An 18,708-nucleotide genomic window follows, 5' to 3' on the forward strand; every position below is an offset into this window, starting at 1 on the left:
ATAGCACATCTGAGCTGTTTCTTATGCTGAGTTTCCGTGGAGGTATGTAAACAAAGATCTTCTAGATAGGCTGGGCTCAGATAGTTCTCTGGATCCACTGCTAGCAAACAAAGATTTTCAGGTCTCCATTTTGAATTGCTTGTGAAGCAAAATGGAGTAACCCGCCCTCTAAAACAAACCTTTTAGTGCAAGTATTGTTAAATTAAACAAAAGGAGTTGTTTATGCTGTATTCCAACAAGATGACAAACATTTCTCCATCTTTTAGGAGATCCACTGAAGTACCACATAGCAATCAATCATGGTAGGACCAGATGAACTAATCTTCAAGATATGCAGCTTGCAAAAGCTGGTACAATGGCTGTGCTTGATTGTCCTGTAACAAATCTCATAGTTCTCATGAAGTTGAACCCAAAATATTGATCAGTCAGTGGCACGACAATCTCATAGTTTCTTGTATACCAAACCCCCCGAAATAAAGCATGGATCTTGTTTTGGGACAGCCAAATGAACTAAAAAGATTTTTACAGTCTTCCCTGCCACAGCATGGGCTCATCATGGCTGAATGCTCCCATGTGCATTTGTCCTTCATCCTCTCCTTCCTGCTTGATTTTTGCTGAGCAGCTGCAGTTCATTGGCAGCTGTAATAGGGTTGAAGCTTGAGCTTTGGAGCTAGAAGGAGAAAGTGAGTGACACTGAGAGCTGGACTCCACCACTCCTGCAGGAAGGGCAGCACACCCCCAAGAAGCTATTCCAGCATCACCTTTCTTCCATTCCAATATGTAAAGAAGCTTCCTCGCTTAAAATGTGTTCCCTAATTTTGGATAGTTAATTTTTGGAGGAAAGCATGTGCTTTGCAAGGAAATAGAATACTTTTCTTAATGCAAGAACATGTTCACTGTCTGCGTTGAAAAAAGGGGCAAACTGTTCTGTAACACTTGTTCTCATAAATCCCTTCTTGCCCTTTTAACAAAGTATTTTTGTATTTGTTCTAACATGCTTCCTAGGCATGAATAACTATGGTAAATGAGTCTGCTCAATTGGTTTTGATTTCTTTGGGCTTGACTACATAATTTACTGTTAAATGGTCATTACTTTACTCCAGAATTACTGTAGTGACACCACCAGCAGGATTCACAGACCTTCCCTATAATTTGAAGTGGAAGCAACCACCGTGTCTCTTACATACCTTTGTGTGGTAACTGATGACAGATATTAATGGTGACCAGTATATCACAGTTCAACATGCTCACTCTTTCTCTTCAGTCATGTCACAAGGAGTCATTGCCATCTTTAAAATTCATTGTTGCTTTGCAGGTAGTATTGGAGATGTTCATGCCTGACATAGAATTTGTCTCCAATTATGTTTCATTAAAGGTTGTGTGCATTTTGTCTCAATTATGCTTTCAGCATTACATTAGTATTCCAAAACATCTACAGGCAAAAGGGAGGCTGAAAGAGCATTTCAAGTCTAGACCGTTAAAGGGCTCTTACAGATACTAGCTATTGCATGTGTAGTGTTCTTGACATACAGAATTATGCACTTAGCAAACCAATATAACCCATAAAAGTTACAAGGAGCACTAAATTCTGTTTTGCCCTAACTCCATGTCATTAATCTCTGCCCAAGAAATTAATAGTAAAAGTAATCTACAGCATGTAAAGTAAGAATAGTCAACAGACATAGACCACATAACAAGCTTATATTTTCATCCCAGCTAGAGAATACAGAACTGAACAAAACAGCAGCCATAATGGTTTTCCTGTATACTGTAGCTTTGGGTCAGGTTTTCAAAATAACATTTTCACAACTATAGGAACCTCATTCTTTCAGAACATGACCTCTGAAAATGTCTCTTAGGCACTTTAATTTTTTTTCTTGTGTCTAAATACTATCTGTGGCAGCTTTGACTAATGCTCCATGTTGCTGTGACTCAGGCCTGAACAACTAGTGTGTCTTCCTTTAACTATGTTGTCCAAAGATATTGTACTCTGCAGCTCTAAGGATATAACCAGTTGCCCGTGGAGGGGGATCAGCTATACCAGGATGTGTCCTGGCACAGATTACTATTTCATTGGGCAACACAGACATCACTTGTTGTTCCATAGGGTCAGCCCCTGTCAGGTTTCAAGGGCCCAATTCTGCAGGACAGCAGCAGGGGATTCCCCAGATGTGCATATTCTGTCATGCCCGGTGCAATACATGAGTTCACAGAATCCCCTGTCAGAGGATTCCCAGGCTGCACCTCTGTAAATGGGGGAACCTTGGCAGGTGCTCCTGGGACTTCAGGGGTCCAATCTTGAGTACTCTGGGAAATTCCCAAGGGTACACAGGATTGGGCCCCTGCAGTGCTTTAAACTCCTGCCTGGGGTGGCTGGAGAACATGGGCAACCCCAGGCTGCCCTCATTCTGTTGTAAAGCAAGCATGTCCACCAGGAAGAGGCAACCACAGATTTTTGCCACCTGTTGTCAAATCACACATACTCACAGTTGTAATTACAATAAGGGGCATGGACGTCTGTTTGCCTTGGCTTTGTGCCTCCATAAAAGTTTTTATGAAAGCACAAATGCAAGGTCTGTTTTCAGCCATAGTCTATCAAATTGCATTGTAGTAGTATCAGGATGCCACAATCAAATCCCAGCTCCACTGTGAGAAGTATGCTATGAAAACACAAGGGATATGCCTTGAAAGAGTTATAGTCTAATGTTGGACAAGATGCTGTCCGTGAGCATTCCAAACAATCGAAGGGAATGGAGGAAGGAGTTGGGTAACACCAGAAGCAGATCCAGGTCTTTCAAAGGGGAGTGCAGGAGCAGCAACTAGGGCTGCAGGGGTGGCTGAACCTCCCTCTCCCAGCCTTTCTACCCTCCCCACCCTGCACCAGGATGGACACACGACACAGCAGGAGCAGCAGTCAGGGACTTTGTAAGTCCCCAGAGCAGGTAAAGTCCCTTCCATACTCAACCACATCCCCTACCTCCCCATCCTTCTCTGCCTGTCAGTGCTGTTGTCCTCACTGTCCTGGGCTGAAGGAAACTCCAGAGCTGCTTCTTCCCAACTCCAGCTGGACTACACAGGAGCCAGGCTCAGCCCACAATGGTTGGCAGCAAGAGGGGTTTACTCTTCCCACACCTGCTCGCAGGCTGTTGTGGAACAACGGAGGGGACTAGGTATGGGCTGAGCCTGTCCCCTGTGGAGCCCAGCTGGTGGGCAGAAGCAGTTCTGGAGTCTCCCCCCCACCCTCCCTTCCCTAAGTCAATTCAGCAGTAGTGGGCAGGGGAAGGAAGGGGACATACATCTAATCATGGAGGAGAATAGAGGGAGGAAATTACAAGCTTGGGGGACTTAAAAAAGTTTGAAGCTGCTGTTCCTGCAGCCCGGTCAGAAAGGGGGTGTGTGGCTGTGACACTTGAGCCCCTCTGGATCTTCCCCTGGGTAACATTAATGGGAAAATAATGTTACGTAACCCATGTTGTGCAGAGTTGTCAGGTTCCAGGTTGGTCTTTGCATGCTCTAACAGTATAATAAAATGAGGCATCTGATCTAAAGTGATTTATTAATAAATCTTATCTCTTAAATTAGAACCAGCAGTTCCCAAAATCGTTCTGTGAGAACTTCTTTTAAGGTATACAATAGGTTTTAGCCTTTGTGTACATGAAAAGAGATAAGGAAGTCTCAGTTTGGCGGAGACTGCTACCGTGCTACTTGTAGCTGAAAGAATAAGTTCTTAAATCTCATCTGATTGCTTTGCTTCACTCTCAGAATTATAGAATTTAAGTAATCAAAACTTTGCAGGCAGCTTTTTCTTTAGTAATTGCTGAAACTAAAGACACTTTCAATGGAATTAGAACTGACAATTACTACATTAATAGATGCCTAATTTAAATTTGTCATGACAACGAGCTAGCAGTTTTAGGTTTTGAAGATGCTATACTTTCACTGTAGCTCAAGATTATCCAATTTATTTATTAACATTGCCAAGAATTTAGGAAAGTAGTACCTCCAGTCATCTCACTTTAAGTGACAGAAAAGCAGATCACTGAGCTGATCATTATTAAAGGCATGTGAGATGTCTACATTCAGGCATATCTAACTACCTGAAGGTTAACTGGTCCATTATCATTTTTTTTTAATATTGTCCTGTCCCACTTTAGGGTAAAACAATGTTTAACATTATAATTTAATATGATTGTTAGCATGTTTTTCTAACCCAGTGTATTTTCCCAGTACAGATAAACTAACGAAGGGCAAGATCCGGTACTTATATCTGTTAGGTGCACTGGAATTTAATGTAGGAATGCGATGCATTCTGGCCTGAACAAAAGAGGGTGGACTATAGGGCTAGAGACAGAAGTTACACATAAACCATTTGAAGTGATCAGAAACTGGTTTAAACCTGTAACAGGACATAAGCTCAGTGCACATAAACCATTTTCAAAATGGCTGAAACTGGTTTAAGATTAACCTGATTGAATGTAGTATCTGACTTAACTGATTTGGGTCAAACTGGTTTATGCAACTTCTGTCCAAGACCCCTTCCTGGTTTAAGTCAAACCAGAGTCCTCCCACATCCAAGTATGCTCTGCAGCCCTGGGCTGGGCTATGCTCTGTGCTCCAGAGAGCAGGGCTGGCCCCACCCCTCTGCTTTCTAGCCTGAGCAGGGGTAGGGGTATAGCCAGTCATGTCCAGGCGTGGCCCTGTTAAGACATAGTGAACAGGGAGGGAGTTAATTCTTCCCTCCTTCCTCTCCACTGCAGCCAGGGTCTGCCTATCTGCAGAGGTGGGGGCCTGGGCTGGTCGACCCCAGGTGTGGTCCCAGGGGGCAGAAGAGACGGAAGGAAGAATTAACCCCCTCCCTGCTCCCTTTGCCTTAAGGGAACTGTCCCCACTCCTCCCCACCTCCGTGGGGTGGGGAGAGGGCTCTGTATAGTGCTGCTTAGCCTGGCCTGGCCCAGCCTGGGCATGGGGAGCAGCTGTCACTGAGCTACAGGCCGCTCAGGAGGGCCCCATCCCCTGCTCAGCCCCGGCAGAGGCAGCCACATGTGCCCGGGCCTCCACCCAGTAACTGCAGCTCAGACAGGGAAGCTGAGCTCTGCCAGTGAGCACAGCCTGGCCCAGCGCACACAGGCAGCGGCTGGCTGGGCAGCGGGCTACCCAGGCCAGCTCAGAGGTGCCATGGGGTCTTGTGTGTTTGCAGCCAGCCCCCATGGCAGGTGGCTGCCAGGCTCCAGAAACTTGTTCTTGCGTTATTGAAAGAGCTGATAAGTGGCTATTATATTACACTTGTGTTTGGAAGAACAAAGACAAAGAAGAACCATATATAACCAAGTGCTTTGTTCTTAATCCTCTGTGTCTTTGCAGAGGGCAATTACTGGTCTCCACGGCAACTGGAGATGGACCCGATCTTTGCTCTGAGCCTGGGCTTAGGACCAAGGCTCAGGAAGCGCCTCGAATATTCTGCTTCCAAGTGGTTCACTCAACAATTTGTAACTGACTAAATGTTAATTTTAGCAATGGTTTTGAGGGTTTTTTCCACCACAGTTGCTAAGCAAGGGTGCTAATCAAGACAAACAGATATTTTGACTTCATGCTTTGGAGGACAGCTCTTTCTTCCACTTTCCCTTCAGAAATGGCAGACATGGGCAGCTGCCAGCTGGAGTGCAGAGAGGCTCCTTACTGAGACATATCAGCCCACATGGAAATCTGGCTTCCAGTGGACATATATGAGCCATGCTCCACACTGAGACTCTTTAGTATTCTACAAGGAAACCTGGTTCCCAAACAGATTATGACTGAGGTTTGTGGTAAGGCAATTGAAGAAGCCACATGGAATCTCCTTCAATGATACTAGGCCAACATTTGTTCCAAAAGCCAGCAGAACAACGTATTTTTCTCACACACCACACACCCTCAAATAAGACAGGCACCTTGTTTTGGGAAGGTAGAATGACAAAAGATGTTTCCAGAGCCATGGCCAGATGCTGATCACATGGAATAAGGGAAGAACCTACTCTTCAGTGCTACTCACTCTCCCCTGGTTGCTTAGGCAGAGCTAAAGCTCTAGCCCTCTTACAGCCACTGCTGAACTGGCAACAGCTTTTGCCTGAACTAACCAGGTCAACAACTGCTGCCACTTTGGCAACAGCTGTGAGACAGTTAAACCTCTGGCTCTAACATTGAAGATTGGACTCTGTCCCTGCTGCATGCTGATCAGGAGAGAGTCCCCAGCAATGATTCCAGCATCACCATGTTTTCATTCTGGTGCAGCACTTTTCATTGTGTATGTGGGTGGATGGATGGGTGACCTAGCAAAAATCAGTTCCGGCTGCCTGTGAATATCTTTCTCATATGTTAGGGTTGAATGTAAGCAACTTATTTTGTATCTACAGTAAAGCCCAGAATCAGAGACTTAAATTATCTACCCCTGACTGAACACTTGTTGGAGGTAATTTTAATAAAGGTAATTTTTAACAGAATTTTTGGTGGGAGCCAATACTGCTGTGACTAGAATTAACTACAGTGCCCATCCCAAAATTCCGCAAATACCAAAAGGCAGGGCCATCCACATTAGCTCCAGATACCCCATGTCCTCACTGGTTCCTTGGTAGCATAGTTACTACATTGCTATGGTACCAAAGATACTTCTTGCCTGTGGCCGCTAATGGCCCCCACTTCTATGTCATTTCCCACCCTGATAGCCCTCAGGGGGCGCATGTATACAAGATGCTGACTGCATAGTTATTACTGCGCAGTCATTTAGTACTTTTATAAACAAGTACTAAAAGGCTGCGCCGTAACCAGAGTTACTGCGTAATAGCATCACCAAACAGCTTTTAGGTGATGCTGACTGTGCAGTAGCATCGTGTCATGCTTCCTGCCACACAACGCTATTGCGCAGTAATAACGAGTCACTGTGCAGTCAGCATCTCGTGTAGACTCAGCCAGTGGGAAATATAATATACTCCCAGGCTACGTTACCTTTTCCAGCTGATCTCTATAGTATCAGTGTGTGGGTAGTGTGCCACTTCACAAAAAATTCTGCCCAGTCTGCACTCCTTGCCCCTGGCCCTCTTTGCCACGAATTCACAGAGCATTACATGTTGTTTGCAGATTCTAGAATGAGGGGGATATTAATGCAAAGGTATCCAAGCCTTACACCTCCTACATCTTCCATATGGAAGTTGGAGATTATGCATTGATCAGAGGGGCTAAATCTGGACAACATACTTAAAGGTGAAAAGATCTGTCAAATAAGGAACTCTATCACATTATAATAGATAGAATTGTTTTGCTGGGATTTTCTGTCATAAAAAATTAAACATGTAATTAGATAACATTAATTTAGTAAATTCAAGACTAGGAGTTTATCAATGTTCAAGTAAGCTGGTTCAATTCTGCCCCCAAATACATTTATTGCAGAGCTCCCATTTCCTTTAATACAAACTCTGCATGTGTATGCAACATGGTATTTTTCAGTCTGGAGGAAGGTTTTTGGGATGAAGAGGGCAGGTTGCTAGTGCGTGGAAAGTGAAGTCAAAGCGTAGAGTAAAAGTGGGGCAAGTTTTGTGATAATCCATTATGATTCTTCACTGTAAATGTCTATGGATAAAGTGATGGTTAGCATCTTGCACCCTACCTACTCTCCATATTCCTGCAGCAGCTTCAAATACATCCAAGCAAAAGAATAACTCTCCCAGAATGCTAGAGGCCCAGGAAGCAGATCACCAGGTCAAGCTTTTGTGCCCACTTTCATAACATGGAACTTGGCTAAAAGATTCTGTGTCCCAGCTCCACAGAAGTGCCAGTGAAAGGCTTCCACTCTGCACCACAAGTAGCATTCTAACAAGTAGGAAGTAGGGGAAACAACCATTACAGCAGAGCTAAAAACAATGAATCCAAGGAGGGGAGAAAAAAAGAGAGAATGTGCAGAAAGTAGGGGAGAGATGCAGTGACTGTACCTGAGCATGCAGGTAAGGAGCAGCCCTCCACAGTGCAAACAAAAGTGAGCATGCAGGAAAAAAAAACAGTACAAAAAGCTAGGAAGCATTTATTTAAGCCACAATTAGGAACATTTTGTTGTGTTTTTCCAAAATCCTTAAATGTATTTTTACTATAAAGTTGTTTGGGATAGCTAAATTAATGAAAGCTCAAAAACATACAGTGCAAGGATATAATGTCATCTAGGTACTCTGGTGAAATGATACACAGGGCACATCTACATGCTCATTAATGCGTCTTTGCTACTGCGCATTAAGTTTAGTACCTCTAATATGAGTTACTAAATAAAGGCTAAGTAGCTGTGCAAATACACAGTAGCAAAGGTGGAGGTTTTTTTGTTACGCTTAATACGCAGTAGACTAATTCTACTGCACATTAATGCATTAGCCCAGAGTTTGCCGTGACACACTAATGTGCAGTAGAACAGTCTACTGCACATTAAGGCATCTCTTGTAGATGTGCCCAGAGACCAGAACTCAAGTGATTTATTACCAGAAGTTCAAGAAAAAATCGTGCATTACACTTTTTCATGATCATTGCCTTTCTGTGAGAGGAGGTATAATGTTTATATGAAAAATGTTACATTTCATGTCACAAGAAGTATTTAAACAATATAATGATGGTGATATAACTATATGATGTCATAGTATAAAAATACACGTTACTTGTTGTTTTCTTTATAATTGTTTTCAGAATGAGAAACATGCTGTTTGTAAACTAGTTTCTTTGATAGTTACGTGCTAGTCATGGCAAAAAAATGGAATTTGTAGAAAAGCTCTTCTTATATCAGAGGCTGAGACCAAATGAGCTTTGAATCACAGTGTATGTGGGGAATCAGACAGCATTCTGATTACTGTGTCTTCATGAGCTTTTTGAAAAATAGACCTAATTTATAGTACATTCCTTTTGTTAATGTGTTAGAAGCACTACAGGCTTATTAGTTATAATTATCTTTTTTCTGTTTTGTTACAGGATCAGATATCTTCTGAAGATGGTGATACTGATTATGATGAAGCAGAAGAAGAAGAACCAGATGAAGAGAAGGAAGACAAAGAGGAGGAGGAGGATATTGATAGGCAAGTGGGTGCAGAAGAGGTGCATCACAATGGAACTCCTGAAGAAGACAAAAGCAATAACACCACAGAAATCCTACAGGTACAGTATTTACCCCTTCTAACATGTTGTACCGTATAGGAATTTAGCCATATAATTCCAGTGAACATGCCTGCAGCTGTTTTTAATCCTGTTTCATCTTTTCCTAATGAAGTAATATCAATCTTAATACTCTAGTTATTCAGAAATTATACTAATGTAGTTGTCTGTTAGTATATAACTACTTAGAATTTTAAATGCTATCGTTAAACATTCTGTTTTTAAATGGCTTGAAAGTACTACGTTACATATTTCATTATTTTATTTTTACAGGAAGAACAAAGCACTCAGGAAGAGAACATAATTCAGCAAGGTACAAATTTAGAATTTGGCCATTATAGATGTTTTGAACTCAACCACATTTTACCTAGTGACACTTTTTTATGAACCTAGTTACATAAATGCTAAATGACACTGACATTGTGTAAGACACACAAAGCAATGTTCTATAGCTGACAGAATTTTTGAGTTACCAATTTTGATCTCCAAAAAAACTATTCCCTTCCAAAATATTTTGGGGTGAGTAGTTGGGGAAGCCTATCATAGTGGTACACTCATAGAGATATTCTATACTGTTTTGTCTGTTTAAAACTACAGGAAACCCATATCAGAGTTATATGATGTATAGGAGCCCTTATATATCACAACTCTAGATGACAGGACTACAGGTAGGAAAATGAGGCAGCAAGCCCTTTACACCAAAGAGTAATAACCATAGATACTGACTGCTACCATGTGCATCCTTGTTACATCTTGTAGGGCGTCTGTGCATACAGAGAGCTGTCCTATCCCCATCCCATTCAGTGGGGTATAGTACTGAGGACAGGGAGTAGCAGAGAAAGTTATCCCTCTGGTTTCTTCAGACATCCTGTTAGTAATTAGTACGCATGACACTGATGGAAAATGCTTAGAAACAAAATATGAATTGAAATGTGTCTGGTCATGACATAGGTGCTGACTTTACTTTTTGCCAGAGGGACCTAAGATGATGGGCATGTGGAAAGTTTTATACATTTCAGGTAATAGCCCTCTTCCCTAGGGAGGCCAGGGCTCTCAGTATTCAACACCCATGGGTCATGAAAACTATTGGATTGACTTCACTGTCTTCATTACAGCACTAAAGACAACAAGTATCTGTCAATCAAAGATAAATTAATGTTTTTAAATACTTACAAAGGCTATGGGTAAATTTTCAAAAGCACCTATATGAGTAAAGAGTCTAAGTCCCACTTGCATTTGTGACTTAGGCACTGAAAGATCTATATCTGAGAATTAGGCCCCAAGGCCCCGTCTTAAAATTGGATGGGTAGGCTCCTAAATCACTCAGGGTAACAGAGAACACCTGTATCAGTAATTTAACAGAGGGTGGGTGAGCAAGGCACTAGCCTTGGGTGCTGATTTAGTGGAGGAGCATGCTCTACAGCAGCAGGTGCAGCCAGGGTCTTTGAATCTTCAAGGCCAGGGTAAGATTCACTTATCACATGGCCACCCTTTCCCCTAGTATCAACACACAGGGCTCCAAAGTAGCTAGTTATACTTCTGACTCATATAACTTGCATTCACACTCAGAAGAGAGCATCTCCTTAGCTTCCTTATCTCATCATAAGTTTCAGTTACTCCACTCCTATTTTCTGTGCCTCCTTGGGGATAGTGATGAAATAACAACTGAGCCCACCAAGTTTAAATTAAGAATAGGAAGAAAGACAGATAAATTACTGAAGCCAAATGTATCAGTTGTGCAATGTCTTGGGCCATTTTCAGGAGACTGATTGCAGAGAATACAGATTTGGCACTGTAGTTTTGCTGAATTGTTATAATGCTCAGCTGGAGAAATGCAGCAGAGGAGAGGCTACAGCTCCAGTCCTCCTTTTGCCAATCACTGAGTTTCTGGGAAATTCCACCTCCTCTATGTACAAGAACAGTAGAATCCAGGAATTTAATCTCCCAGGCTCAAAATATCTTTTTCCTTCACCACAAGGGAAGGGAAGGGAAGAAATAAAATGTCAAACAGGTCAACATACCCAGTGTTGAGGGCTCCTTATATCTTGCTAGCTTAGCTACATGCCTTGAATCATAATTTCCTCTTTCAGCTGGTCCCCAAGGTCCAGGACACACTTCTCATAATCATCGGTTTGGGGGTGTTCCTCAACTTCCTGGTGTTGCTGAATGAATTAACTTATATTTATGCAAATTTAGTTCTAAGGGTGAATTGTTAGCCCAACTTAAGTCAGTGGCAAAACTTCCTCCCTTTGGGTTCTTCTTAAGAAATGGGCAAATAAAGCTGCAGAACCCTGTAGCTCTTGTCCTGCATCTTGTACAGACCACTAGCCCCTTTATTTTCTCCTAGCATTGCTTGGTAATTTGCACAGTGGCCAGTTTAGCAACACATGATTTCCAGCCCGCTATCTATTAAGTAGGAAGCCATTTCTGCCCCACCAATACTGAATTTATTTTAGATGAAATCCATATCCTGCATTGATCTGACAGAACAAAGATTGATAATGAAAGACAATTCTTGTACTAAGAGTCAGACTCCTTCAGTTAAGGCACGTTTCCTAAATTTGAGAACAACACACGCTGTCTTCTGTTAACCATAAGAAATCATGGGTGTCTTAGTCAAAATAATTTACCTGAGTGCCAGCACCAACAGTATTTATTCTATTCTTGAAAATCAAGCATCCGGAGTAAAACTGGAAATCATAAATAGAAATGAGCAAAACAAAAACAGAAGCATCAGAATTTGGCTAAGCATGAAATTGAACTGAACATTCTGTCCTTCTGTTGTATTTTAGATCTAGAATTAATTTGTGTGTGTATTTAAAAATAATTTAAAGAACTGTTCTTTCTGCACCAAAGAGGAATTTTTTTTAATGCTTTATGTTATTTTAGATAAAAAAAGCACGAATACCCATACTATGAGCAATTCTTCAGGGACTATTTCAGAGAGTAGTGAAGACAGAATATCTGGAGGAATACTGGGGAGGTCCAAAAAGGTAAGCTACTTGAATTTTGATTAGGTTTAATTTGAAAACTTAAAAAAGGTGATGAAATTCTTGTAGCAAAAGAAAAGTATCGCCAAATCATATACATCTTTATAAATGCCTGAAAAGTGATGAGCAAACTGTTGGTGTTGCTTAAAAATAGATTTTTGAGATCCTTGCTTATGTGTTGGCTGCTTGTGCACAGCTCTTGGAATTGTACAGGGCCTTTCATCTGTTGAATAGTTGCTTCTTTTAGGAGTGAGTCCCTTAATGCCATTTTGTAGATGGACAAAAGGAGAGGGAGAAGAGAAAAAAATCATGGGAAAGTATCCTGAACTGTTGCCACATAATGAAACTATGGCAAGATGATAGCCATAGTAAATGTCCAGATCTGATATGAAGGGAACCAGTTACGGCATAAGATACAATTTTATTGTGAGTAAGGTTATTGGGATCTTGCCCTCTGTAATACCCACATGATCAAAAGTAATGGATGGTCTCTGTGGGTTAGCCCTGTGATAACATTATAGGTAGTACCAACTTTTCACAATGACAGAATTTGAATTAGGAGTAGCCATTACTAGGAAGGTGACAGGGATGTCCCTCAGGTGTCCTGTACATCCCTCTTGCTTGGCTATTTGTACTGTCATGTCCTGCTTTCATGCCATGCTTTCAGTACATCTTACAGTGAGGTAGCAGTTTATGCGGCTTTTTATGTCAGATCTCCCCTCTCTTTGGTTGCTTCCTATGGAGACTATAGTTCTAGCAGAGCAAGGAGTAGAGTGGAAGAGAACCTGAACAGAGAGAGAGTGGAGCAGATGGCATGTGAACAGCCTTAGGGGTGGAGGTGGGGGTCAGTGTAAAAGGCCTTGATGACCCTGAAGAGGGAAGGAACAGGGAGAGTAAAAAAATCTTAGAGGTGAGGAAAGAAAGACGAGATGCTTTAGACGAAGGAGAGAAAACACCATCTCCCATTTTCAATAAGGTATGAGGAAAAATAGCCAAACTATTTGTTGTACAGAACCTTTTACTGTGCACATCTCCAGGTGAAATGCTGAAACCTTCCAGCCCCTAACAACTATGAAACTACTGAATTCAAATAATAGCTAAACTCCTACTGATTACAGCAGACAGGATTTTACCAGTGTAATCACAGTGTGGCAGGGCACTGTGCCTGCCACTTTAAGGGCCTGAACCTAGCAGCTGGCGGGTGCCTGATTAGGGCAGTCATTTTAGAGTTAGGGCTGCCTATATAAGCAGGGCATTTTGCTGCTGGAAGGCCAGGCAACAACATCACCTGGCTGCAAGGCTGCTGGTATCAACTGGAGGTAAAGGCAGGAGCTGTTGGGGATTGATAGGAGGCTCCTGGTCCTGGGCATGGCCTAAAACTGCACCCTGCCAGGAGTGGGTGGCCTGGTGGGGCTCTCAGTGGTTCGGGAGCCCCTAGGAAATGCCAGGCCAGTTACCACCCCGGTGAAAGGCAGGTCGGGGTGCCTTAACCCCAGCTCCCACCCTCGGGTGGGTCAGGTGACACCAGAGGTAGTGGGGCCAGGCACAACTGCAGCCACCTGAGCCCTATGGGGTGCAAGACCCCAAGGAGGGAGAATGGGGGCCAGGCACGGCTACGTTCACTTGAGCCCACTGGAGAGTGAAGGGGGTGGTATGGAGCCCCAAGTGAAGGGGCGGACATAGGGAGCCCCAGTGAAGGGGGAGAAGAACCAGAGGGCCGAGGACCCGGTACATTTATATACACATAGTGTTGCCCTGGAAGGGGCCAGAGTACGCTTAGACCTAGTCGGGTAATTGACTGGCCACTAGCCCGGTGAGGGTCACGGGAGAGGCCCAACAGATGGTACATCTGCCACCCACGGAATGGACTAGCTAAGCCTAAGAGGGCCCACTCCAAGAGGGAGCAAGGCAGCATAAGTTAGTGATGCATGAAAGAGACCCTGTGAGAGAGGGTGGAGTGTGTGAGGCCCGAGTGGGAGGCGGGCAGTGTGAATGTGCGGGTGACTGAGGCCTGACAGCGCAGCCTAAGCTTGCTCTGGTGGTAGGCCAGGAGCACTGTAGCATCCAAATGCCATCTGCCACAGATAGCGCCCCCTGGCATCGGGGCATAAAATGGGCAGCCTCCTGCTTAAGATCATAAATTAATTAATTCATAACAAGGCGTGGCAGGCGAGTCGGGTGGGGGGTGTGCCCAAAGGCAAGTGGGGAACCTAGCACTGTGGCTAGGTGTGGAGCCCCACTTTGCCATACAGGTACCATTTCTCCAAAAACCTCCGTCAAAGCAGGAAAGAGTAGAACAGGGCTATCCAACTTTAGAGTAGCCAGGGACCCAGATCCCCGAACTCCATCCAGTTGCAGGTTCCCTAGGCCCCACAGGCCACCCTGCCCTGCCCTGCCCTGCCCCTGGGGGTAGGGTTAGGAAGCAGAAATCAGAGGATGGAGGGGAAACCTGAGGACCCTAGAACAGCAGCAGTAGAGTGGTAGGGAGAATGGTACCCAGACAAGAGCTTGTCCACAAGTTGGACAGCCCTGGACTAGAAAAACAAAACAATTTGCATGATATTTTAACCCAGAAATCACACCATGAATCTAGGTAGAAGACAGCAATCTATTAAAACATTACCTTAATACATATTCATAACCTGCTAACAAACCACAAGATCTCCACCCCTCAACGTGTTTGACTTTCTGCATATGCATCAGATACTCTGTGGAGAAAGTGCTGTGAAACTGAAAATATATGTGTAAACAGAATTTCATAATATAGGGAACATGAATATGAATACATTAAAAGCTCAAACACAGCAAGGAACACAAAAACATGCATTATGATCAAGGCATAATATAAGTATTTTAATTATAGCATATGTTTTTACAGTAAAAACAAACATAGCTTTTTGTGAAAATTAAAGGTTAAGTAAAGATTTTATGACTAGATTCTCCTCATTGGAGGAGAGCATAAAAATAATTATAGGGTCCATATATTTTCCTTTAAAAAAAGGGTATGTTGCTATCATAAAGTTTATAATAGGCTGTTGCACATAGTCATGGTATTGGAATAAAAGAATAATAAAAGTGGAATAGAACACAATTGAAAGGTGACTGTTACTTACTTTAAAAAATAAGCAGTCTTTACTCCACCTCCATATTTTTAAATAACTCTATTATTTTGCCAAAATATTTTATGCAGTTCCCAAAGGTAATTGTGAATTTTGAACCTTTGGCATTGACAAATCCTGGCAAAAACAAAAAGGAAGTAGCATTATTTTATTTGTTTTTAAAAATGCTGTTGAAACAAGTACGGGATGTCCTGCTTGTATAACTGACAACTAATTGATTCCAGAATTTACCTGGAATTTTTAGATTAAATGTATTTTTTTAATGCAAATTATGAGGCAGCTCCTGCAAACTGTTACTCACATGTTTATTTTTACTGACTTGAATTAAATAACATTTCGCATAATTACCGTTAATATTGGGAAAGATCAGCAGGATCTAGCACAGGGGGTTATCCAACTGCTGTTAAAGTGAATAGGAGTCTTTTTGTTGACCACCATGGACATTAGTTCAAGGCTATGTTTCTTATTTGTCCTAAAGATTAAAGTAATTAACCACTCTAGTTTTCTAGAGACAAAAACATAAGGAGTGGATACCTAGGAATGACTTCCTCCATTGGCTTTTTTCACATATTATTCACTAAGATCAGCAACTGAAATGTTTGTGTTTTCAACTATTAAGGGGTCAAGTCCTGCCAGGATCACTATGCCAGTGGCCAACTTCAGCCCTCATTGATTTAAGTGGGAGTTTGTCTGGGTGCAGCGGGCATACCTTGCATGGAGCACCTGGGGTCTTCACCAGTAGTCTGGAATACAAAGGCTCAGTCATGCAAGTTTCTGACTACAATGTTCTCAGTCCATCAAAGCAAAACAACTTTCAGTCCCACTGACTTCAGCCAGGGAGCATTACTTCAACAGAACTACAAAAACATGTGAAATTTAAAGTTAAGTATGTGCCTAAGACCCCTGACACATATTACATTTATGACATGATTAACAGGATAATCATGCCATAAGTTGAAACCCGGCCACATATTCAAGTCAATTTAAGGCATGACAATACAGTAAATGAGTCATACATTTATTCCACATATAATGTGGAGGGAGCCCTTCAGGAAGAGAGGACTCCTGGGAAGGGACGGCATACACCTCACGAAGAAAGGTAAGTCACTGTTTGCGGCCAGGATGGCCAATCTTCTGGACAGGGCTTTAAACTAAGATTGCTGGGGGAAGGGGATACACAAATTTAAATGTGTCCAGGGACCAACGTACAAGTAAGCCCTGTAGATAGGGACACTGGGAGAGCCACTTTTGTGGCTGCTGAGGGAATAGTTCTCCATCAGCGGGACAGGAAGACGAGGGCCTCAGTAAGAGGACTCAGGTGCCTATATACTAATGCCAGGATCATGGGGAACAAGCAGGAGGAGCTAGCTGTCCTACTCTTCAGTGTGCATTATGATCTAGTAGGGATTATGGAGACCTGGTGGGACTTGTCTCACAGGTGGAGTGTAGCTATAGAGGGCTACACCCTGCATAGAAGGGACCGGGTGGGAAACAACAGTGGAGGCATTGCTTTCTATGTGAAAGAGCTGTACACCTCCTTGGAGGCTGACATTGCTCTGAAATTGGATAGCTTGAAACCCTCTGGGGTAAGTTGCAGGGGGGGCATGGCGAGAGAGACCTAACTGTAGGTGCATACTACAGACCATCAAACCAGGGGGAGGAACTCGATCTGGAGTTCACCTGAGAATTGACTGAGGCCACACGTGGTCATCATGGGTGATTTTAATTATCCAGACATCTCCTGGGAGGAACACTCAGCCAAGTTGGATCAGTCGCGATCCTTCCTGACTCTGGAGGTGCATGTGCCAACCAGAAGTGATGCTCTGCTATACTTGGTCCTGGCCAAAGGAGAAGACCTGGTGACTGACTTAAATATAGAGGGAAGTCTTGGCAACAGCGACCATGAAACCATCATGTTCACTGTCCAACATAAGGCAGACAAATCTGATAGCAGGATTGAAGTTTTGGACTTCAAAAATGCAAATTTCAACAAGCTTAAGTCACTAGTAGGGGAACTGCTGCAGGACCAGGGACCAAAGGTGAAAGGTGTACATGAAGAATGGTTGTTCCTTAAGGACATGATCCTTGAAGCACAATGGAAGTCTATTCCCATGCAGAGATAAGGTAACAGAGAGGCTGGGAAGCCCTCTTGGCTAAACAGGGAAATCACAGTCCTCTTAACAAAGAAGAAAGGCTTATAAACAATGGAAGCTTAGGGCAGTCCCCAAGGAGGACTATTCCACACTGGCCTGCATTTGCAGGGAACAGATAAGAAAGGCTGAAGCGGTGACCGAACTTAGATTAGCAAAAGGAATCAAGGACAGCAAGTTCTTTAGGTACATAGGGAACAGGAGGAAAACAAATGGGAGTGTGGGGCCATTGCTCAACAACTCAGGACAGCGGCTTACCAGTACCCAGGAGAAAGCTGAACTCCTGAATGACTACTTTGCCCTCGTCTTTCACTGGACCAAGGGGAAAACCATGCCAGGCAGAGTAGAGGATGAGCACAGTAGAAATAATCACCTTCCTACTATTGCTGTAGAATTGATGTATGACCAGTTTAAAAAGATTAGATGTATATAGATCAGCGGGACTGGATGATCTTCATCTGATAGTGCTGAAGGAGCAGCCAAAGTCATTGCTGAACTCCCGGAGAAACTTTTCCACAACTCGTGGCACTCTGGAGATGCCCCTGAGGACTGGAAGAGGGTCAATGTTGTGCCCATCCACAAAAAAGGCAGAAGGGAGGACCCGGGTAACTATAGGCCAGTCACCCTAACTCCCATCCTAGGGAAAATCCTAGAACAGTTCATCAAGGAATCTATGTGTGATAAGCTTGCAGAAGGTAGGATTCTGAATGACAGCCAGCATGGCTTCGTTGCGGACAGGTGTTGCATTACCAACCTCATCTCCTTCTGTGACCAGGTAACTTGCCACCTGGACACGAAAGAGCAGGTTCACATTGTATACCTAGACTTCCAAAAGGCCTTGGATCTAGTTTCCCACAATGACCTCACGAGAAAATTGGAGGATTGTGGGCTTAACTCCTAGATAGTCATATAGGTGAGGAACTGACAGAACCCAGAGAGTCATAGCAAACGGATCTGTGTCATCCTGGCAAGAAGTGGGCAGTGGTGTCCCACAGGGGTTGGTGCTTGGTCCAGTACTTTTCAACTTCTTTATTAACAATTTGGATGTGGGGATGAAGAGCTCACTGGCCAAGTTCATGGATGGCACCAAGGTATGGGGGAGGGTGGTCACACTTGAAGATAGGCAACAGATACAGGCGGACCTAGATAGCCTAGCAAGTTGGGCGGATTGGAATCTGATGAAGTTCAACGTCAAGAAATGTAAAGTGCTCCACCTTGGGATGAGCAACCCCCAACACACCTACAAGCTTGGTGGCACCAAACTGACAAGCACCACCAACGAACGGGACCTGGGAGTAA

The 18,708-nt window shown here is 43.3% G+C and overlaps 1 protein-coding gene across 1 annotated transcript in view; it reads left to right on the top strand.

Moving 5' to 3' along the window:
• Positions 1 to 18,708, top strand: part of RPGR (retinitis pigmentosa GTPase regulator) — a 109,323-nt gene that overhangs the window by 88,530 nt on the left and 2,085 nt on the right. The window contains exons 14-16 of the mRNA XM_025205297.1: positions 8,971 to 9,153; positions 9,424 to 9,463; positions 12,040 to 12,143. Of these exons, the coding sequence (XP_025061082.1) occupies positions 8,971 to 9,153; positions 9,424 to 9,463; positions 12,040 to 12,143 (327 nt within the window). The remainder of the gene's footprint in view (positions 1 to 8,970; positions 9,154 to 9,423; positions 9,464 to 12,039; positions 12,144 to 18,708) is intronic.

Source organism: Alligator sinensis, unplaced genomic scaffold, assembly GCF_000455745.1.
Source record: "Alligator sinensis unplaced genomic scaffold, ASM45574v1 scaffold243_1, whole genome shotgun sequence".
Lineage (NCBI taxonomy): Eukaryota > Metazoa > Chordata > Crocodylia > Alligatoridae > Alligator > Alligator sinensis.